The following is a 22762-nucleotide window of genomic DNA, read 5'->3' as shown; positions in this document are numbered from 1 at the left end:
ACTTGGTGCTAGAGTGGCTAACACGAGTAACAGTTTAGTCCAAAGCCTTTTCTGCTAAAATAAAATCTTTAGTGTGTGTCAGATACAGTACACATTGCATATTGATCTGTTTAGCTAACATAAGACTGTGTAGCAGACAGGCTTCAAGGTTTAGAAGTTGTATCAGAACTGCTATTATGCTGTACTTAGCTAACGAGAAGCGTGTGTTTGTGAGACGGCCACCCACGTGACCACGTAGAATGTGCATCAGCCAATGAAAAGCGGCCCCTCTGGTAAGGTCCATCGGACTAAGACAAGGTTGAATATGCCCGATTTTATATCAGGCTTATTCAGCACACCACCACGTAACACACCACACACTGCAGGACGTTGTAAGATTGTCGAAAACGGAAAATCGGGGCAAAAAAAGGCTTTAGACCCCCCTGGGTCGCAGCTAAATTGCTTATGTCTTGGCCGGTCCACGGTAATAAAAAGGTTGGGGACCACTGGTGATCCAGAACAGAGGTGCCAAAGTCCAGTCCTTGAGATTTATCCTTCTGCAACTTTTAGATGCAGGATGCCTGGCAGACCTCAAAAATGCTGATGAGCCATTAAATTCAGGTGTGTTGGCGAAGGGAGATAGGCCTACCTAAAAGTTGCAGCATGGTAGATCTCTAGGACTAGATTTGGCCACCCCGATCTAAAGGGATTGTGCGCTTAGGAATGGTCAAAAATCCCTCATCTGTAGGCTGAGGCTTGGGAAAATGTTACAGCGGGAAGGCAAAAAGTTGACCTATCCGTGCCCTGGTGATTTTAAGAAATTACTTTTTTAATGGAATTTTATGTGCATATATTAAAGGTTGGATATGACAAACAATGAATTTATTTTGAAGGATTTATACATATCTCCAGTGGCGCAAAAGGTGGCTATGCAGTGCATGCAACGCATAGGGGCGCTGCACTATATGGGGCGCAAAACGATGAGGGGGATATTTTTTTTCTAGTCAGCATTTTAAGTACTTAACAGCTGTTTGTGTATGAAATGATCAATAACAGAGGGACAGCACTAATTAGGCGTCCCTCCCCTCCTGCCAGTCGCTCTCCCCTCCCATACAGGTAGCTTGGGCAGCGGCCCTTCAAGAACACCCGATACTACACCGTCCTTAAAGTAAAACCTCTGGCAAGAATAGAGATGGTAGGGGGAAGACAACAATCACAATGAAGTTTAATAGGGGCATTAAAATAAACGTGTCGGCGATATTCAGTGGCACCCAGTGGGTTTGATATCAGACAGAATGGATCAGGAGAGGAAACGCAGAACCTAAAGAACCTACAGAACCAGACATCAGACTCTTCATCCCTCAGTCATTTCCTGAGACCAAAAATATAGATGGCAATTTAATGAACAAATCATACAAATAGATTAATAGTAAATAAATATTGTGAAGAGAACATCAATAACGTTTGTTAGGATTGTGTAGGAAAAATGTTGATATCTTTTATAAATAGTGTTTTGTGGTCAATATTATTTCACCATTTTATTAATGTGGGTTGCCAGTTTGGATAAGGCTTCCTATCAAGTTATAAGAATAATAGAAAACATGCTAACAAAAAGCCTCAGACCTGCAGCTCATAGGAGGTTCTAGACACAGGCTAACAGAAGCGGCTCTTTGGCTCACTTCTACAAGTTTATGTCCTGGGAGGGTGGGGGGCGCCGGTGAGATGTTCGCATCCACCTAAAAAATATGTAGTTGCGCCCCTGCATATCTCCTGTCAATGTGGAGCACAATTCAGGACCTTCATTACATATGGCTGGATGTCAGATATTTCCAACTCTGCCAAAGAAAACAAAACAAAAAGAAACATGCTGTAACCCATCTTGATACTGAACATCTGTTTTATTTCATGCCATAAAAGGCACATTCATACATTGAATCCCACTGTTTTTGATTGGTTATATTATGTTATATGCATCTACATTTAGGCAGTGCATATACAGCGTTATCACTTCCATTAATAAAGGAAACAATAACATTAAACTTGTTAACCACATACACACAAAAAAAAACATTCAGCACGTACAACAATTTGTATAAGCACAGTTTTAGCATAATAGGAAGTATATGTGCACCCTGTAGTCCACACAATTTTACTCACCTTTTACACCAAAGGAGACACAAGCAGCATTTATGGGGTTTTTGAAAAATGTCCATAAAGAATCTAGTATAGAATGTTATAGAGACATCAGTCCTCAGTCTATTTCCTCTCTGGTTCCTTAAATTGCATAAAACATAAGGTAAGTTGCATCCACATTCTCTCAAAATGCATATTTAACCTCTAGCATGTCCTCCTTTGGGGGATTAATATAAATTTAATCATGGCGGCCCATTTTTTCTTCTCATCTATTTACACCCTCCACGACACAAAACAGTAAACTATCCAACCAACAGATACGTACCGTCAGGGAGTATGTTAGAGAACGCTTAGCCTGCACTGTCCTGTCCCACTATGAGACAAACAACATCCATGAATGAATAACTTCCACTTAGGAACATTTTGATTAGTCTGACACACAGTAAAAGGAAGAAAAAAAAGATTAGGGCATAGAGAGCAAGGAGAGCAAAGTAGTCTTATTTTTGCACTCATCACTGTTTAAACATAGCAGGTCAAAAAAGCAACCACAGCTTGTACTGGAGATTGGCATTGTTTCAGAAAAGGAAAACAATAAAAATTAATCAATTAATTTGATTAATCAATTAATCAAATTAATCAAAATGTAGTGTACTAATTATTAATTGTCTCCTGTTGTTTATATTCAAGAATGACGCAATAGCATTTGAGTTGTTTAAGTCATTAGGTCACATCTAGAACTGACCAGAGGTCAGAAATGGTCGATTCTCCCTTGATTGGCTCTGATCGGAGATCTAAAGGTCAAATTAATATGTTTTTGAATCAGTCCTCCAATTTTCAGTCTCTAAATGCATGCTGATTTAACTTTACGAGTTCATCAAAAGTCAAATAAAGTTTGGGGACATATGATCTGACACATAAATGGGGATCATTTGGAACCTGCAATATAATGTTTTTGTAATCCTTATAGAAAATGAACGAGAAAATAAGAATAGTGGGTCAGACCTCAAAGAAAAACAGAAATACTTCTGTTGGCCATAAAGTGTGCATCTGTTAATTATGTCTGAGACGGGGAAAACAGCACATTTTATAGAACTGAAGAATATTTTTGTGTCTTTGTTATTTTATATTTCCGGTTAATTTATACAGATGCCCATTATGATTTCTTTTAGTAGGTTATTAGTATTATTATGCTTATCATTGGATGTTATGACACATCAATACCACCAATTCTTGCCATAGACTGTCTCTCCAACAGATCTATTAAAGTCAGTTCCCTTTTACAGCCGACCTGAAATGGATTCAACCATTACGTAATCCTTCTCAGAGGTAAAGCAGAGTCCACATGAGGAACTCCAGACATCATTACAGAGATGTTTAATCTTTTGTGTTGAGTAGCTGTCCACTTTTCCTCACAAACATTTCACAGATCACGAATGGCAGTTCATTTGAGCACCGAGGAAGCCATTTTGCAAGGGGAGCACAAACCGGTGCAGAAGTGGAAAAGAAACTGTGTTTACATCCTTTCCTCTCATCCAAAGTTCCTCGCTGCTCTATCTCAGAGCGCAAGCGTTCACCCACATCCTGAAGACATGGCCCTCCTCGGAATCGCTCTCAGCCCCGGGGCCTTATTAACACAGAGATGCAAAAAAACGGCTTTCCGCTTGGTGATGTGACAGAGGGAGCCTTCTGTGAGCGTTATTTGTCCACAGGCTTTTTGATCTTCAGCGTGTTAATAGTGTCACAGACAGAAACGGTGTGGTTGGCCTCTCCCTTTCTGGACATGTCGGGCTCCCAGAGGAAGAACTCGTGGAGGAGGGTGTTGACGGTGTCAGGACACTCCATCATGACCATGTGACTTCCTTCCTCAATGACCTTCAGGAAGGCAAACAAGAGGATCTGGAAGCAGAGTTGAAAGGAATGCAAACCTGTCAATATCTAAAACTGGAATGGATCAGACACACAAATTCAGCCTCATTTCTGTTCTCTATAAGAAGGTTTTTGTTGAAGGTATTAAACATTAGTTAGTAAGTCTGTTTGCATTTATTGAACGATGAATAATGGGCAAATTCTGTCATTTTGATCAGAATTTAATTGAATATGTTGGTTCAGTTAACTGTTATCCTGATTTATGGTGTCCAAACTATTATTATTATTATCCATCCATCCATTTTCTGTTCCCCCTTGTCCCTAATGGGGACGGGAGGGTTGCTGTTGCCTATCTCCAGCTACGTTCCGGGCGAGAGGCGGGGTTCAACCTGGAGAGGTCGCCAGTCTGTCGCAGGGCATATTATATTTATTTATTTATTTATTTATTTATTTATTTATTTGTTTATTTATTTATTTATTTATTTATTTATTTATTTATTTATTTATTTATTTATAAGTACAAATTCTTAGCTTTACTGTTATGATGCAAAAGTGTTTGAAACTTTAGCTTCAGTTATTTTGTGTTTAGACCATTTTTCATTGTTTGTTTTTCTTATGTCATTTTAGTTCATTGTGTTATTTCAGTTACTCTTATTGTTTGTGTTTTGGATTTATTTACTTAGATTTGTACTTATCTGCTTACTGTTCATTCTTTCACTCTGTTTCCTTCTGTTTACTTCACCTCAGGCTACCGTTCTGCTTCCCATCCCAGTTGTTAATCATTTTCTCATTTGCCAATACCTGTTATTTTTTCCAGCTGCATCCACTTGCCTGTAACTATCTTCTCCAGTTCCTCTACCAGTTCCACTCCCTCCTGAGCGCATTTAAGCTTTCTGCTCACATTGAGTTTAATGTGAATGGTACAGAGAGAAAATGTTGCTCTCTGTCAGTCTTTTCTCTATGTTTCTTTGTTACCTTTCACCTTAACCAGGAGTTTTAAAAGTCATTTCTGCAATTCATTATTAAAATCATGTGCACCAATCCTGCCACCACCTGTTGCACACACTTTCTTTATAACCACCGTTATGCCGCATTCTATTTCTATTCTCCGTAGGATTTTATTGCCATTCATCATTTTGTTTAATTTTGACATGGAGGACAAACCTGACAATTTCCTCAAGAAGACGACCCAACAGAGGTGTCTGCTCCTGACAGGGGGATCCTTCACATCCATAACACTGTTTTATGAACATTTATCACTGCTTATTAATATAAGCAGTGAAGATTAATCTGGACTGGGAAATTTCAAATGGATCTTATTGGTTTTGCACTCAAGATTGTGGAAATATTCTATAATTTTATTTGATCAATAAAATACATAGATATATTCCCATTTATGTAGCACTACAGTAAGAGCCTAATTCATTTAATTTACTGGTGGATTTAAGTAGTGTACAAATACATTTGTTAGAATTTACCTAATTTAGTTAAGTACAACTCAAAATGGGATTGGAATTAACTATGAATTATTTTATTTACAAAACTTAATACATTTGAACAAAGAAATATAAGCTAAAATCTACCCAAACAATTAAAAAAAAAAATTGCAGTTAAGTTCTAACAGTCTATTGCCGAAGTGTACAGTAATTCAGTGCTGCTTCTCCCCCCCTTGTTGTTGTGTACTGTCTGTCAGCTGGCTTAAACATGGCTCCTACACATTTATCTCACTCTGGAAATATTTAATATATTTATGCAAAAAATTTTTTATAAAAATTACAGATACACAGGAGTGTCCACAGAAACATTTTTAAGAGATGGGCAGTAAACATTTGTAAATTATTTTAAATAACATTTTTGTAATTAGTGATTTTGTGAATAGTCTAATACCATAAGACTGAGATACGTCCACTCATAATGTGTCATAATGTGGAAGCCTCATATCTGAACAGGCATATGTTTCCTGTAGCTTTACTGTACCTCTGCCATGCGCTGGTCCTCCTCCATGGGCACAAACTTGTCACACATGCCGTGAACCAGCAGAATGGGCACAGTGAGCTCGGCATGGTAGACCTCATCGCCCTCGGGCCAGTACTGACCGCTCATCATCGCCCGCAGGACAAACGGAGACACATTGAATGCGTTGCCCTGCTTCAACAACTGCTTCTCTTTTGCACCTTGGCGAGCAAATCCAGCTCTGAAAGTTGGAGAAATGTTACCAAAAATCTGCACATTTGAATATCTTATAAAGATTAAAAAGTAGACAAAGGCTGCTTTTTTTTGTACTATTTCTTGATATTATTTATTTTATTTATTTATTAATTTTTCGTTCAATGGGTCATTCTACAACACAAAACCATAGATCTTACTTCAGAAAGCTCCAGGCCAGGCAAGGTGAAAGGCAGTGAAGGACACATGATGGAAGCTGGAAGATGGAGCAGAGACTAGGCTCCAGAGCTGTAGGGCCCCCTCCATTGATCATCACTACCTTATGGACCAGATCAGGATATTCATGGGCAAGGAATGTGCAAAATGATACTCTGGAAGAGACATAAAGACTAATTGAAGAATGGCAGTAAAATGCACATTGCAACTGAAAAAGCAGTTTTGGACAACTGTGTAATAAAGGTAATTGTAGATAGAAAAAAGAGTACATTTATACTCAGAAATTTTGAGAAAAAAAGTTTTCTAGAAAAAAAAAAAGAAGAAATTTCTGAGCCTGAAAAGTTGAACATTTGTTAGAAAAAATCCAAACATTTATAGATTACATTTCTCAGTTTGAAAAGCCAAATATTTGTTTGAAAAAACCCTCTGAAATCTTGAAAATAGTTTAATAATTTTTCAGTAGACAACATAGAAATTTCTGAGTTTCAAGCTGAAGATTTGCTGGAAAAAATAGTCTTTTTTCTAGAAAATTACAGAGGTTGATCACAGAATTCCTCAATTTCTTTTTCAAAAATTCACAGCTCTTGGGGCTCAGGAATGTTCTTGTTTTTTCTAGAAAATTTTTGAGATAATTCTCAAAATAAAAGAGTCTTTTGGTGAAAATTAACTCATGTTTATTTAATCAAAAATGGTTCTTTTACGCCATCATAATTTTCAGTGTTTCCCCCAGTATATTATAAGCCTGGAGGGACACCAGGCTTTACTTGTGCCCCCACCAGGCTTAGCATTGCAGGCTTAGCATCTATTTAAGTTTTTTTTTAATGTTTGCTTTTTTAAAGTCTTTATAGTTGGTGTTCAGATATAAATCTTTCAATAACACATAATTATCAAGTGATATTATCAAAGTTCCTGTCAACTGTAAACAGATTAACTCAAAAACGGTGGGCGGCTGATGAATGACTGTCGAGCGGCCCTACCATTAGGGTTAGCAAGTTTTCTGGGGGAAACCTTGATTTTAATTATTTTGCAAGTACAGACTCCTCCTGGACCCAATGATTTATTAATCAGTCTCACCCATATGAGTGGCCTATTAGAATGTTCCTTTTCCGAGCATATCTCTTGAAGATGGCCCGAAGGTCTTCTGCCAGAGCGTAAAAAGTGTAAGCCGCTGCGATCTGCGGAGCACTACTGGCCCCGTGCCCAGCCAGGTCAGGCGCGATCACCTCATAGCCCAGACGGGAGAAGAACTCCAGCTGGCTGCTCCAAATGTCCAGAGAGCCTCCCACGCCATGCACAAAAAATAGCGCCACGTCCGAATGCGTTCCTTTGCAGCTCGAGATGACCCGTGTCGAGTCAATCAGCACGGTGCGTTTAGGCTTGCGACGGCGGCGGCGGGGAGGCGGAGCAGGCTTCTGCTCTCCAGAAGGCAAAGGAACCGGGGGAACAGGGTTGGGGTCAGGAGATGAGGGCATCTCTTTGTAGTCAGCGAGCTCCACCTCCACGGTGCTGCAGGGCTCCAGATCTCCATCCTGACACTGCAGGATCTCAGAATGCAAAACATCGCCCAGGTTCTCAATCACCAGCTGGCCATTACGATAGACTGTGATCTTCCTCTTGCAGTGGACGCTGGTGCCAGCATCACCATCATCAATTGAGTCCCGAACAGAGGCATCCCTATTGCCATCACAGTCAGCAGTTGTCTTGTTCTTCCCGGCATCTTGTTTTTCCGTGTCCACACGCTGGCGCTCTGGTTTGATGTGCCGCACTCGCAGAACCCTCCCTGGTTTCACCTCCACAAACTCGAACCCATCGGAGGGCTCTGAAGACTCCAGAGGCAGGACCAGGCTGGTGGTCTTCCCAGTCAGGCAGCACAGGATCCCGTCAGTGATGCTGGTCAGCATGGTGCCTTTCTGCTTTGACAAGACAACACATACGCAAAGCTACAACTAAGTGTCAGGAATGGAAATCAAAGGAAGTATTTTCCAGGCATATAGTGGTCTTTTGTCAAGTAATTATGTTACCTTCATTTATTGTAAAAATGCAGTATATATTAAATATATTATATATATATATATATATATATATATATATATATATATATATATATATATATATATATATATATATATATATATATATATATATATATATATATATATATATATTAAAGTTCACTTTGAAATTGAAATCAAATTCAGCTATAGTTCAGCTTAGCACTAGTGCACAGTCATAAAATAAAGTAATCCATAGGCAGTATCATATGATGTATGCACAAGCTAATATTCTGATCAGAAAGTTCATCCTCTGTGAAAATGGCTCTTTTTAAAGCTTTTTGTACTCCAATACACACTGCCCATCCGTGGCGACGATACAAAAAAAGTAGCCTGCAGAAACTTTATGCAGCATACAATGATGACATTAGGCTACTACTCAAAGTGCCTAGATGGAGTAGTGCTAGCCATATGTTTGTACATAATGCTGTGCCCACATGTGCAGCTGTGATCAGGAATTTTATGTACAAATGCATATCATCTGTGTCATGCAATAATATAATTGCAATTTAAGTAAATTCTGCTTTTAGTACAGTGAGATTTTCTTCAAGATTGTGAAATCATTGGCGTCATCCTTTCTTTGTGGCTCAGTGAATAATATGTCATGCTTATTTTAATTTTTTTTCTTACTTTGATGATGATGATGATGATGATGATGATGATGATGATGATGATGATCCAATTATGAGCTTGACATTGTAAGTGTAACTATAAAAGCTGGCTATATAAAATAACTATCAGTAAGGATAAGAGAGAGCAGGATCAACTGTTCCTCCTTCTTCTGTCAGGCATTTAGCCAGGACTTTCAGAAACTGGAAAACTGAATGGATAGAACGGCACTTTGCTCCAATCTGATGGTTGAAAAACCTAAATAACAGATTAAAACAGTAAATATCTCTGTTGTTGAGCTCATATGCCTATTTATTCAATAAGGTAGCGGCAAAAAGGACTTTCGAATTGAAAATGTTGCTTATTTTTGTCAATGTATGGTTTTTGATTAATTGCAATTATTACAGGCCCTCCAATTAACTCGATTAAAATTTTCAATCAAATCTCATCATTAATGTAGGGAAAAACATCAGATTTCAGATTGTTTTTGATTTCAACATTGTCTGTTCAACAAGCTATCACTGGAGGTTCCAAATGTCAACTTCTGCTCCATGATGAAATTTAATCTGTGGTAATCCCAAAAGAGTCAAAATGCTGAGCCAATGAAGATCAGATCAAGTAATGCACTCACCTCTATGATAAAGCAGTATTCCAACGTCCACATTCAACAGAAACCATAAAAAAAATACTTCTGCTGTCTTGGAGTTTCAGTGTCAGTCAGGACTGACTGTTGACAATTGGACCATGACGTTTTCTATTTATAACTCCTTCTTTAACGCAGCCAGAATCCAAAAATAAATAGCAAACACTAGTCATGGGTCATGACTATGTATTTGTCTGCGAGCAAAATGTCTCATAAGAGAATGAGAATGGTTTTCCAACTATTTCTGTTTCCAGTCCAGACTAGTAAAATAGTAGTATTCGACTCTTTGATGCATCTAAAGAACTTGAAGGGAGTTCAAATTAAGCGTCTTTGTTGCTAACATTTGAACGAAAACAATCTGGGAATGAGAACAGGAAAAGGTTGGTAAAGAACCTGAAAGGATCCACTTCCCTGTGCAAACTCAGTAAGTGTTTATATACTTGCTGGTATTTGCACAATATATTCATTTTAAATCATATTTCTGCTGATATCTGGCATTTTTATTGATCCTCATTTTAAATAGTCTGTTAATACCATGGGTCTAATTAACCTATGCATTTATTTACTTTGGATAGGACTGCACTATTTTTAGTAACTGCACAGTATTTATGCTAAAATGACTAAATGGTCTATAACACCTTTCTCCAGAAGACATGTAGCTCAGCCACATGCTAATTCCTACTGATGTACTTCATTTTGACCAGGTGCCAGTTTCTTGGTCAGCACCCAGGCAATAATATTTGATTCACAGTGTTGACAATCACACCGATGTGCAATCATCCTGTGTATGGTAGGCTTGAACCTTGGTCTAAACTAACTTTTTTTAATCAAAGTGTGGCAATTTGGGTTAGATGGTTAAAATTTAGACAGCAGGGTGCTCCACCAGGACAAGGATCCCAAACATTCATTAAAAAAAAGGTTTTAGAATCCGATATTTATATCAAAAATTGGTTTCCTATCAGCCAAAGAATTAGCATTGGATTATATCAGTTTACATCTAAAATCACAAATATAAACACTCTCACAGCATTTAGTCTGCCCCAGAATTTCTATCCCTCACGCAGACCCACTGGTTAATTATTAGTGAGTCAGTTGTTCTGACACTTATTGTTGTTGATTATTGTTCTCTGCTTGAGTAATGCCACTTGGTCAAGCCTTTCTAACATTCCACACTGCAATGCAAGTTATGAAAATATGAATGATTTGTGCTGATATCATATTGGGTCAATATCGATATTGGCCGATACTCAAAGCTGCAGTATCAGTATTATAACAGAAGTGAAAAAGTTAGAATGGATAAGCAGGCTGACATTAAAATTCTGAAATGGCCTTGACCATTGTAAAAAATGTGTGATTTCAAAAAAAATAAAAAATAAAAAAAATAAAAACCTAGCACAGCATGTCAGGCTGGACCATCCCTGCAGTGAAGCCTGGGCAGGGTAGTGTTACTCTGTGGGAGACAGGCTGAATAGAACTTTAGGCTCTTTGAATCTTGGTCACTACCCTCATGCTTATACTAAACTTGCTTCACTGTGGATAAAGAAACTGGTATTTGCTTGACCTTTGAATGTTCCTCAGTTCTTGAACTCCCTAACCAATATAATTTCATGGTGACAGTTTGGATCAGATTGCAGTAAATTGGACATAATGTAAAGTTCCAAAACACAAACACACCCAATTTGGTTTTGGAAGCAGGTTTATAATAAGTTAATGGAATTTGTCCAACATCAAACCTTGTGAGATGTTATGGATGGTGCCTGAAAGCTGGATCAGAGATAAGAAGCCAAACAGTTTGAACAAGTTCTATCATTTTCGATAAGAAGAGTGTTCTTATATGCAGTCAGAATTCTAGATAGAAAGGTCTATCTATCTATCATGCAGTTGAATTTTCCCTTATGGTGCAGAAAAACACAGCAGCTGCGCTGAAATGTAAATCAGGGATTCTCCTACTGACCTACTCATCGATAACCAGACCCAGATCTGCATGTGTCTGCAGTTTTTAACGGACCTCTGAACAGTGCAGGCTGCCCCTCGAACCGTACCGCCATTTTCGCAACACTTACACACATTTGGCGCATTGTGCGCGTTCAGCCACCGCTGCGGTGGTGCGTGGGCTGAGTGCTGCACGTGCATGGCCTATTTTGCAAGAGACGACCATTTTAACCTACTTTCTGTTTACTAAGCGATGCGAAGTGGCGCAGCGGAATCACAATGAATTCAAAACATTGAGTCATACCACAGCATCACAGGCTGTTCTGCAGGAAAACAATGTGGCTAGACATACATGAAAGAACAGCGAGAACAATTTATTATTATTATTATTATTATTATTATTATTATTATTATTATTATTATTATTATTATTATTATTATTATTATTATTTATTTTATGCATCTTTTCTTTTTGCGCATCAACAATATGTGGCAGTCCTGTGCGGAATGTGCGTTTATATGATTGAGATGTGCGTAATTTTGCGCATTAACAGATGCAGTCGGCCGACCATGAAAAGATGTACATGCTAAGTGAAAGCCTGCCTCGCAAAAAATAGATTTCTTACCTGCAGAATTACTGATGATCTGGTGCGTAACCGGCTCTGAAGGGCCGTCTACACGGGAGATGCTGCAGAACTGTGGGCGCTTTTCAGCCTCATCAGGCGGCCGTCACTCGACACAAATGGACTCGAAGTGGAAGTAAAGCATGCCTCCATCAAATTGTGCCAGTGCCATTTAAATAAGATACCCATAGCGAGAAGGAACGGCAGTGTTTTTCAGCACCTCCTCCTCCCCTCAGCATCCACTGCGTTATGAGGGCCAAACCCAACCCAGCCCTGCTGCCCTTGGATCCGCAGCACCACGGGCAATCTTCGCGCATTTTCGTTGCTGAGTGGCAGTGGGGAGGGCTAATAGAGGACAGCTGGTCGCTGGGAAGAAGCCAATAGGAGAAGGCTGCTTTTCTTGTTGCTAAGGCTGGTTTAATAACAGCATGCTTGTAGTCAGAGACAGAACCTGCTGAGATGGTCCCATTTTATCATCTGAGTAGTGGGATGCATGATCATACATAACATGACATGCGTTAGTCTCTGTTAAAATCTGCAGCTGCTATCAAACCCCCATAAACGTGTCATTATGTTGTACATGAAAGACTTACTGCATCACAGAGGTGTGATGTATATTATCCTAGAGTCTCCTTAATTCTAACATCGTGAAATCAAATCCAGTGCAACCAAATGCCTCCAGGATTGAGTTTGTAAACAGAAATGGATGCATATGTGCATGCATTTCACATGAGGGCTTTTCTATGAGGGCCAGAGGGTTTTTTTAGAGAATGAGTACCCAGCAAGCAGGTCAGGGAGAAAGCTGCAGAGAAGTTCAAAGCAGAGTTACTTACAAAACAATAAATCCAGCTTTTAAGATTTGAAAGAACACGACTCCGTCTACTGTGGGAATATGGCACACCTGCAATTCTACCAATTGGATGTCCACTTAAAATGGCAACTTGGGTTAGAGCATTATTAAGAGAGGCAGTGAACAGGCTTTCTCAAGAGCTCACACGATGGGACAATATTAGTTGTAAACTTATCTGGCCTATGACCAAAGCCATAGAGTGGGCTGGCAGCAATCATCAAAGAAGGTGCTCAAGTCAGATAAGACTAAAGATGAAGAAAACTGACACTGAACACCACCCTGCACACACACACACATCCACAGTGCAACATGGTGATGGTAGCATTATGCTGTGGGAACAGGGAAGTGCACAGTAAGACCATTTTTCCTCTTGACAAAAAATGTGCCCTTATGCACCCTGCTTCTTTTTTCTTTTTTTTGGGTCCAAGGTAACATTTCTGGATTTAAAAGCCTATTTTGCCATCCTGGTCATTGTCTTCCTGCACAATTCTGCTCGATTATAATCTTGCCTCACAGACAGTCTGGGCTTTCTACCATTTATTTGAGTTAGAATGTCTTCTGGGTCAATCAGCAAACATAATGAGAAGTTGTGAACAACGATGTTGATGTTCTGTGCTATTTTAGAATCATTTTAGACCCTCTGTACCAAGCAAATAGCATAGATCAAGGGGCTAGTTTTTACTAGGCTACCAATTTGCCCCTTCAGATTGTGCCCACATTTTTGTAATTTTGCCTAAGACACAGTTAGGCGAAAGTGGAAGTTTTAACATGACAATTGTGAAATGGTTAAATGATCTCGCTGCTGCCATCTATTTAATTTATGCCAGAATATGTCCAAAAACAGACTGATTATTATTTCACATTGGCACCAAACCCAAAACCAGTTTGATTTACCTGGGTAACTTAAACCTGCAGGTTCTGTAGTTATGTATGTGTCAAATACTTTGCTGGAGTCGAATTTTAATCATAAGAAGAATTGATCTGCACCATGAACGAATAGCAACAGCAAGATAGACGACAAAATGGTGCGCATGCGCACCCTCCGACTTTGTTTTAAAACATACACACTCTCTCTACTCCACTGCCTCGTGCAGCAAGAAGCATTTTCTTTGGTCGAAGTCTGAGCCAATCAGCTTGCTTCTTCTTGCAAGGTACCATTCTATCTGACTTTCAGCGTTCTCATGTAGTTAATCTGTTCGTTTGAAAAGAATCTCACAATGAACACCGTTTTGTCATCTATTTCCCGACTGCGTGGATTAACCCACCTGCGTTGGTAAGTCAGTTTGCTATGACAGACAGAGGAGGAAGGCCGTAGTGTTTGTACGCCATGCTAAGTGCACATGCTAACGGCTAGAAGGTCCTGTTCGCTAAAATCCATATTTATGCTAACACGGAGTGGGAGGCTGCTTCTGCGAGCTTCACACTGACTCATGGTCATAGACTACAACCAAGTGACACTGAATAAAGTCATTGTCACTGCTAGCTGGCAGGGACCTATCAACTTTTCAGTGCCTCCGTTTGGTTTTGTAGTTTGCTTTCACTGCTCCATTTTCTCTGCTAAAGTGGGCTTATTTAATGTAGAAGTGTCAGTGATTCAGTTCAGTTTATTTATACACCGCAAATTCCCAGGAACAGATGGAGCAATCAGGTCTCTGATGCACGACGAAACTTAACTATTAAAGGATTTAGATGTGAGAGGGACAATATTTAATTCTATTCTGGATTTAAAAGGGAACCAGTGAAGGGAAGCTAAAACGGGGAAATATTATTTCTGTTTTTAATTTTCATCAAAACTCTTGCTTCAGCATTTTGGATCAACAGAAGGGAGGGATTGAGAGAGAATTCAACATATTAGTTGAAAGTGGTCTCAAAATGAAAATATTATTGTTTATCGCAATAATTTTTGGTTTATAGCTAAATTTGTTATCTTGACAGGCCTCAGCTTACCTATGAGATGTGATAAATTCATTACATTGAATTTTGTTTTCATATTCAGGCTCATTAAACTTTAACTTGTGCTTCTTCTGCAGCAGCGTCCCTACATCGGATGTCTCAGCAAATACCACGTCTCACCTCAGGTTCTTCAGCAGCTGGTTTGCGTCCGGCGGAGCTGCGAGACCTCGGGTTTTCCGACTTCTGGGGCCTCTCCCTACGCAAGTGGAGAGCGGGAACACGGTCCAGCAGCTCCCCTGGCTGCACCAGCAGGTGCGAACCCGCAAAAGAGGCACAGAGTACCAGCCGAACAATATAAAACGGATAAATACGCACGGTTGGGCCAAGAGGATGCGCTCGCGGGGCGGCATAGAGGTGATCCTGCGCCGTATGTTGAAGAGACGGAAATCCCTCTCTCACTGAAGGTCTTGATGGAGGATCTGAAGGAATTGGAATCTTGGGAGACGCTCAGGATGCCACTGGAAATGTCTGTAGTTGGATAAAATGGTGATGCTAGTGTGTTTTGGGGTTTATACATTCAAAATGACTGCTCTGACCTCTGATCACAACCAAGAACTGCTATCTTAGAGTTTCACCAATTGGTCAAAACGTCCTGTTCACAACATGTAAAATGTGTTTAAATGATGAAATGTATTAAAATAAAATGATTTTGCAAAACAAGTTTTGTTATTGTGAAACCCGATGATGTTTGGAGTTATGTGTAACACCTTCTCAGTGCTCTGCCCTCCAGCTTTTAGAACTCTGTTTATTTGCCAGAAGACACCAGGAGGAACACTTCTTTGTAAAGTTTTAGTATTTAGTAATTTGTTTGACATTCCGTTTGTGGAAGTACAGATTCATCTCATTGAGTACAAATTCCACCCAAAGGCTTATTTATTTTATTCAGTTCATAAAGCAATAGTGTCAAGAAAATCCGAGATCATCCCACTTCCCCATGCTGGAGATTTTAGTTTAACAGTAAAAATAAATAAAGTTATCTTTAAAATTAATTACTCAAGTAAAATCTAGACCCAACATTAGACTTAAATGTCAATAAAATCAATCTGGTTGTGTGTGTTGTTTCTGTCTCCTGCAAACTTTGCTTTAATTCTACTTTTTTCTATTTAATCATAAGAAATCATAGTCAAGACAGAGAGAGTCATGAAACAGGAAAAGCAGTTTCCTGGAAAAAGAGGAAGTAAGTTTCCAGCCTGCAGATTTATAAAAATAGTTCAGACTATTACTTAGCATGAAAGTTTTAGAGAAAGAAATCTAAATATTGTGAGTAATTGGATAAGATTCAAAGTAAAATACTTATATTAATATTGGTTTACTTGTAATAATACTTACACTTACACTTACATTAGTGGGAACTCTTACAAGTAAAACAAGTAACTGTAACTTTGATATCAAATAATAAGAATCATGGATTATTCTTGGTTTCTTTACAGAAAACATTTGTAATAACTCACATTAAGATTATAATAAGAGTAACTGATAAATTATGGTTATCATAACATTATAAAAGAATGATAAATCAGAGAAGTAAAAGAAGTTATAAATGTGATTTTTACTCTGAACTTGAAATGTTATAAATGTGATTTTTACTCTGAACTTGAAATGGTGTCAAAGGTGTAACTGCAATTAAAGATCACTGATGTATTGGAGGTAGATTGTAGGTGAAAGGTTAAGGGAGAAAGAGGAACTAACAGGAGAGCAGAGATGGTCAACACCTTATTTGGAAACAGGTTGTTGAGCAAAAGTGGGGTGTGGGTGCGACTTTAGCAACTCTCGGTGCGAAGATGTGAGTTTGGAGGATGCAGTTGCTCCTTTTCTCGGAAAAGGAGTCGTGTCCTACGTGCCTGGGTCAAAGTGACCCAGGTCACAAGTGTCACAGGTGCATTATTTCGCAACCTTCAACAGTAACCAGGGCGAAGGCCTGAGCTAAGAGTTGGGGCCTGGTTGCGCAGTCATGAGGATGTGCTTACAGATGTTCTTTTTCTATAAAAATGCCTAGGAGACTGCTACAGCTTTGTGTGTTGATTAATAGTGATTGCTTAATGTGTAATCTCTGTATTTTAGTATGTTTTCTGTAACGATGAACCAAAATCAAATAATCTAATGTAATGAATTGATGTTTTATATAAAACAAACTTTATTGATTAAAGTTAATTATATGGATAAGAGTATAGAATCAAAGAAAGAGAAGGAAGGCTGAGGTGGGTGCAAACTGCAAATGTCAGAACATGAGAGTGGGTTTAGTTGTGCAACTGCCAGGTCACAAGTATGCCTGCCACTTGAGAAAGTTTCCAATAGTCGCAGGTGTCAAAAGCACGTTATCTCGCAACAGGGTCAATATGACCCAAGTCACGAATGTCACCAGAGTGGTGTGCAATCTCCACAACGGTTGGGGCCTGAGTGTAGAGGCGGCAAACGCAAGCAGCACCCCTGCTCTCTCTCTCTATCTGGGGTACATGCCCACAAGTGCAGAAACGTATAAAAATGTGAGACCGAGGTGATACGATGTTCTTCGTCTTGGCGCTGAGACTCTACACAAGTGTGGTAAGAAGACCAGCAGAGGACTACGCCTGAACCAAGAAAAGCGCCTCACAAGGAGGACAACGGAGCTCCTCACGCCGGACCAAAGGGCGAGATCCACCGACCCACTGCCTTGGTTCCTAATTAGATTTCCAAACTCTGCACTCTACCCAGCGATTTCAAAATTACATCACAACGGACTTGGGGAACTGAACAAAAGTCACAGGATCGACTAAGGGCTGTTCGGCTGGATGAAGCAGACAGTTCATTTTGTTTCGGTTCCAAAGAGGATTTATGATTCAAAGTCAAAGACTCTGACCAAGGACTACAAGGACTCCTGTTGCCAAGATCCGATACCATCGATGGGTATGAGTTGTGCCACACCCCAAAGCCTTATTTGATAGATAGATGACAGTGTAGGGAGGTTGTTAGGTAAAGGTTGAATTGATCTAAACTATATTGATTTTCTTTGTATGGTAATCACAAGTAAATTCTGTATGCCTGTCATTTTCCCTGCTAAAGCTTGCTTAATAAATTCATATATTTTAAAAATTCTGATTAGGTTGTGGACATTGAAATTAATTGAGTCATTTGAATTAAAGTGCTTCTATTTATAGTAAAATCAGTATTCATGATTCTAGTAATGTGGTGGCTTCAGACTTTCCTTTGGTGAGAGAAAAATAATGACCCTGTGATTATCTTAGTCTTAGTCACTAAAAATTATCTAGCCGTTACCAAGTGCACGTTACAATTTTAGAAAGGGAACTACCGTTAACAGAAGTGGTTATTGGAACTATGCGGCTGTGAGGGCTACTCGGTTGATTGTTCCTTAACTGGGAAGGGTCATAACTTCTGGATAAGGAGGTAGTCAGAGCTAGACGAATCCCTTTCGCCACCAGTTTAAATAGATTATCTCTTATAGATCTTGTTCAGGGTAAGACCCAGGTCTTAGAGATTCTCCGGACCTGTTAGACAGAGAACTGGTTCAGTAGTCAGCCCGAGGAGTTGTGAGGAGAGGGCGGGGCTGGCTATTGCGCAGTAACAAACAATAGTTACATGTTTTACAGCGAAACCGTTTTTCTGTAAAGGTAAGTTGTTTCTCTGCCATTAGTACATTGATGATGACTTTTTTTTTTTTTACAAAGTTACATACAGCTGCTCACAGTAAAAAAAGCTGGCTTTTTACAATGTTTTATCCAATTGTAATAATAGAAAGTTGACTGGAAAGAAGAACTGGTGTCAAAGCAGCAGCTTTTGCTCAACTTTTGCTTGAATGGCATTGATGCTGTAATTTGTGCATATGGGATACATCATTTTCCCCCCTGTTAGCAGGGGGACATTTCTGCATTGGACAAAAACAAAATAATCATCTTTCAATCATTTGATGTAATATTCAGAGACTTCTTATTGTTTTTCTCAGTTGTGAGCTATTAGAATCAAAATGAGCAGAAATAAACACTTAAAATATGTCATTCTACTTATTCTTATTGTGACAATATTATTGACTTCAGAATAAATATCAAAAACGATATGCATTCACTAAGGGTATTTTGGAATGTGTTGATAATTTAATAAACTGATAAATACACGTCAAATTTATAAATCGACATTTTAATTTGTTTTACGTTTCAATTATGGAATCATAGTATTGTATTATTTCAAGATACTTTGGATTACCTAAAATGGAAAAAATGCAGTATTTTCAGAGCAATAGTAACTTTTAACTGTATTCATTATTGTCAAAATAAAGAAACACACAGAAAAGTAATACGTTCTTTAATATGTCTATGGTTTGCATTGCCATAACATAACGTAGTGCTGGAAACTCCTACAGGCTCAAAGGCAAAATTACGTAATCACCGTTCTGGCCAATCACCGTATCGGTCTTCAGAGCTCGTTCACAGTAAAACCAATGAGATGACGTGGAGGTTAAAGAGTCACCGCCCTTAAAATGGATAAACAACAAAGATGGAGTTGTGAACTGAGAGCTACGCAGACTCCTTTAGTAAATGTTTGTGTTTTTTTTCTTATAGACTTTTAAGCGTCTAAATAATAAAGCTGACGTAGTACAGTAATATTAGATGTAGTTTATGACCGTTAGTCATCCCGAGAAGCTGTCTAACAGGTAAACAAGTCGGTTTCTAGGAAACGGCTCAACAACAAAGCTTTGTTGCTAGCTCGTTTTCACTCAGCGTGCTAAGCCAGTGGACCAGCGAAGACAAAAATGGAGAAGGTTTGTTTACTGTTGCTCTATGTCGGCGTTTAGATAAATTATAGAAGAATACATCCTTTCTTCTATTGGGCTTCTGGCCCATTAACAACAGTGTGAACTTGTGAAATAATTCGTAGTTTGTACCACGAATGTCAGGAATTATTTTTTACCACCTCGGAGTTACTGTTATGCTTTATCTGTCTGAACCTTTGACAGAGAAACTTCCTGAAGGGGCTGCCTGTCTACAACAAAAACAGCTTCACCAAGTTCCATGCCGAGTCTGTATGTAAAGCATCAGTAAGTTCTCCATTCTCACTGTTTGGATAAACAAATGTTCCTGTTTTGTCGACATGACTACTGCTAATTTCTTAAACTTATTGTCAACCCTGTGTTTCAGAACCGTCGGCCGTCTGTGTATCTTCCTACACGAGAATATCCGTCAGATCAGAGTAAGTTCCAAGACTTATTCTAAACAGAACATTCTGTGCATCTTTTAATGTTTCCTGTTCATGTCTGTGTTATTTCACTCAGTCATTGTGACAGAGAAGACAAACATCCTACTGCGGTATCTACATCAGCAGTGGGATAAAAAGGTAAACGTAACAGTGGAATGATGTGACACTCTGGAAACTTGCAGGGTTTCAGAAACAACTAGAAAATGGCGTAATAATACAATTTTGCCCCCTCAAAAACCAATAACCTTTAATTTTAATGCTAGAACAGGAAGATATTTTATATATCCAAAATAAAACACGATAAACTAAAACAATTAAATAAAACGCAAATTAAAAGACGCACACACTCGAAACCATAAATAAAATGAACTGTACTCCAAAAAATAATTGTCAGAATGGAAATATATCATGGGGTTAATTGATTAATTGCTTATTGCAACAAGCTTATGAATACATGTATATATTTGAAAGATCCGACATTGTCTGGGTAAAAGAAAACCACAATAAATGCCAACCTGACCTATACGCATTTCAAACTCTTTTGCTGCACATTATATTAATTTTCCATTCAGGGAAAGAGACTATGTGAAGCACTACCTTCAAATTTGCATGTAAACGTCTGAGCCATCATTGTTTCATCTTTGACTGCCCATGCTGAATGTCGTGAGCCAACGATTTGGATTTTCTTCTAAATTTGCCAGAATTCGGGGAAGAAGCGAGAGCAGGAGCAGACGGAAGAGGACAGCGTGGCGCCTCCGCAAAAGATGGCGCGAATGGACAGCGAGGAGCCCACCGAGGACTCGTAAAGAGCTCCGCCTCGTCCTCCGTTCTCCCAGAGACTCGACTGCTTCAACAGAATCCACGCAGACATGCGGCGCGTTTGCAGACGTGGCGGTGTGGTGAACAGTGCTGATGGGTTCGGACCGCAGCTGTCCCGGCGGCCCCCCACAGTGTGACTCCAGGTTTACTCCAGCAGCTCCTTTACTTACCGAGTCTCCATGTCTCTGCTGTGGAGTGGGAGTCTTAACATGACCATACTTCTACCTCTGCCCTCCATCTTGTTTTGTTCTTCTTCTTCTCCTCCTAAACTGTCTCGTTTGTACACGGCATGTGAAGTTCTAATTGTTGCAGAGCTTATGTATGCAATAATTCACACATATACATATATTGCTATCATTCTGGTTCGTGTTCAATCAGGTATTTTCCACTTTCATAATTGGTAATGAAAGGAGGCATTTCAAATACGTTCTAGTTTCATCTTTAATGTTCTCAGTAGTTTATGATGATTTATCGATTCTGGGCTTTCTGCATTAAAAGACCTGAATGCTGAAGTAAATGAGTTGTTTCCTCAGAGAAAATAGTGATTTATTGCCTTAAATATTAAGCCACATTGGAGAAATATGAGCCAGCGTCTAGTGAAGCAGATTTCATGCTCACATCAAGGGATTCCGATCGGTTTCCAGAAGTAGATTTTGTAGCTTTCAAGTGCTCTGTGGTGTGAGGCTTCACAACCAATGGTGTACATTTTCTAACTATAAGATTTAAACAATACTTCAATATGTTGTTAATACCTACAGCTGTGTTTAAGTTAACTTGTATCCATACTAATAGCGAGGCTTCCTGTGAGTCCATGCTAGAGATGTGCCAGACACACTAAAGAAGAATCCTGAAAACCGGGCTGGGTTGGGCCGAGCAAAAACCGGTGGGAAAGAGTCCTCTTTAAAGAGTTCAGTGCTTTGAGAAACAAGTTCAGACTGTGATGGTTACTTCCTGACAAGCGTTTGGGTATTTGCAGTGTGCATGTTGGAGCAGTATGAAAAAATATTCATATTCCTTTAAATTTGGCACGCTGTCACCACAAATTAATTTTTAGTTTTTTGGGGATTTTTCATTAAAGAGAAAAACATTATAGTGCACACAATGTAATGTGACATCTAAGGAGATAGAGAAGTATTTTTGAAATAAATCTGAAACGTGTGACGTGCATTTGTAATTTTTGTTTGCTAGCTTTGCCTGTGTTGTATAATAGCTCCAACTCAGTCACACTAGATGGAGAACAGATCTGTGAACATCAGTTTTCAAGTCTTACCATAAATTCTGAACATCCTGGTCAGGACTTTGACTGGGCCATTTTCATAACCCGTTCCATGTTTTGGGGCCTGCTAGAAGACGAAGCTCCTCCTCAGTCTCAAGTCTAATGCAGGTTTTCTTCCCTGATTCTCATATATTTAGCTCCATCCTTCTTCCCTGTTCCCACAACATGATGCACTCACTACTGTGTTTCAGAGTGATGTGGATTCCTGTCAACAGATTTGCTTTGGTTCTCTTCAGAATCCCAATAAATTATGTTTATTCTTTTAATGCGACAAATGGTTTTGTATTGTGTCTTGTTTCTTGAAGTAATATCTTCTTTGTTTAGCTTTGTTTATGCTGTTGCATTTTAAAGACAGATTTCGGTCACAATGTAACAAGAACATGTTCTGAACATTAAAATGCATCTTTCTGTCAGAATTATTTGTGGTGTTTGTTTATTCGTTGACTGCTGCTCAGAGGTTTG

General features: G+C 39.1%; 3 protein-coding genes across 10 annotated transcripts; 2 read left to right on the top strand and 1 right to left on the bottom strand.

Moving 5' to 3' along the window:
• Positions 1–1862: 1862 nt before the first annotated feature.
• On the bottom strand, positions 1863–12525 carry abhd8a (abhydrolase domain containing 8a). Of its 6 annotated transcripts, none has more exons than XM_044133002.1 (6): positions 9652–10029; positions 9042–9278; positions 7435–8273; positions 6345–6515; positions 5956–6172; positions 1863–4008 (listed from the first exon to the last, which is right to left on the bottom strand). In XM_044133002.1, exons 3-6 carry the CDS (start codon positions 8259–8261, stop codon positions 3808–3810), a joined length of 1416 nt encoding a protein of 471 aa, XP_043988937.1. In that variant the 5' UTR covers positions 8262–8273; positions 9042–9278; positions 9652–10029; the 3' UTR covers positions 1863–3807. The 6 variants fall into 6 exon arrangements, with proteins under 6 accessions (XP_043988937.1, XP_043988935.1, XP_043988936.1 ...); XM_044133000.1 differs by having other exon boundaries at positions 7435–8270; positions 9652–10028; XM_044133001.1 differs by lacking the exons at positions 9042–9278; positions 9652–10029 and adding an exon at positions 12222–12525.
• Positions 12526–14126: 1601 nt separating this feature from the next.
• Positions 14127–15681, top strand: mrpl34 (mitochondrial ribosomal protein L34). 2 transcript variants are annotated; one of them, XM_044133004.1, is made up of 2 exons: positions 14127–14341; positions 15099–15681. In XM_044133004.1, the coding sequence occupies exons 1-2, from the start codon at positions 14286–14288 to the stop codon at positions 15421–15423; spliced, it is 381 nt and encodes a 126-aa protein (XP_043988939.1). In that variant the 5' UTR covers positions 14127–14285; the 3' UTR covers positions 15424–15681. The 2 variants fall into 2 exon arrangements, with proteins under 2 accessions (XP_043988939.1, XP_043988938.1); XM_044133003.1 differs by lacking the exon at positions 14127–14341 and adding an exon at positions 14484–14716 and having other exon boundaries at positions 15102–15681.
• A 2842-nt stretch (positions 15682–18523) lies between these two features.
• LOC122840524 (DET1- and DDB1-associated protein 1-like) lies at positions 18524–22716 on the top strand. Of its 2 annotated transcripts, none has more exons than XM_044132995.1 (5): positions 18524–19549; positions 19967–20047; positions 20148–20199; positions 20282–20343; positions 20907–22716. In XM_044132995.1, exons 1-5 carry the CDS (start codon positions 19490–19492, stop codon positions 21009–21011), a joined length of 360 nt encoding a protein of 119 aa, XP_043988930.1. In that variant the 5' UTR covers positions 18524–19489; the 3' UTR covers positions 21012–22716. The 2 variants fall into 2 exon arrangements, with proteins under 2 accessions (XP_043988930.1, XP_043988931.1); XM_044132996.1 differs by having other exon boundaries at positions 18540–19771.
• The last annotated feature ends 46 nt before the right edge of the window (positions 22717–22762 follow it).

This window comes from Gambusia affinis, linkage group LG12, assembly GCF_019740435.1.
Source record: "Gambusia affinis linkage group LG12, SWU_Gaff_1.0, whole genome shotgun sequence".
Lineage (NCBI taxonomy): Eukaryota > Metazoa > Chordata > Actinopteri > Cyprinodontiformes > Poeciliidae > Gambusia > Gambusia affinis.
The sequence above is the reverse complement of the archived record's forward strand: the minus strand, read 5'-3'. Positions and strand labels throughout refer to the sequence as shown.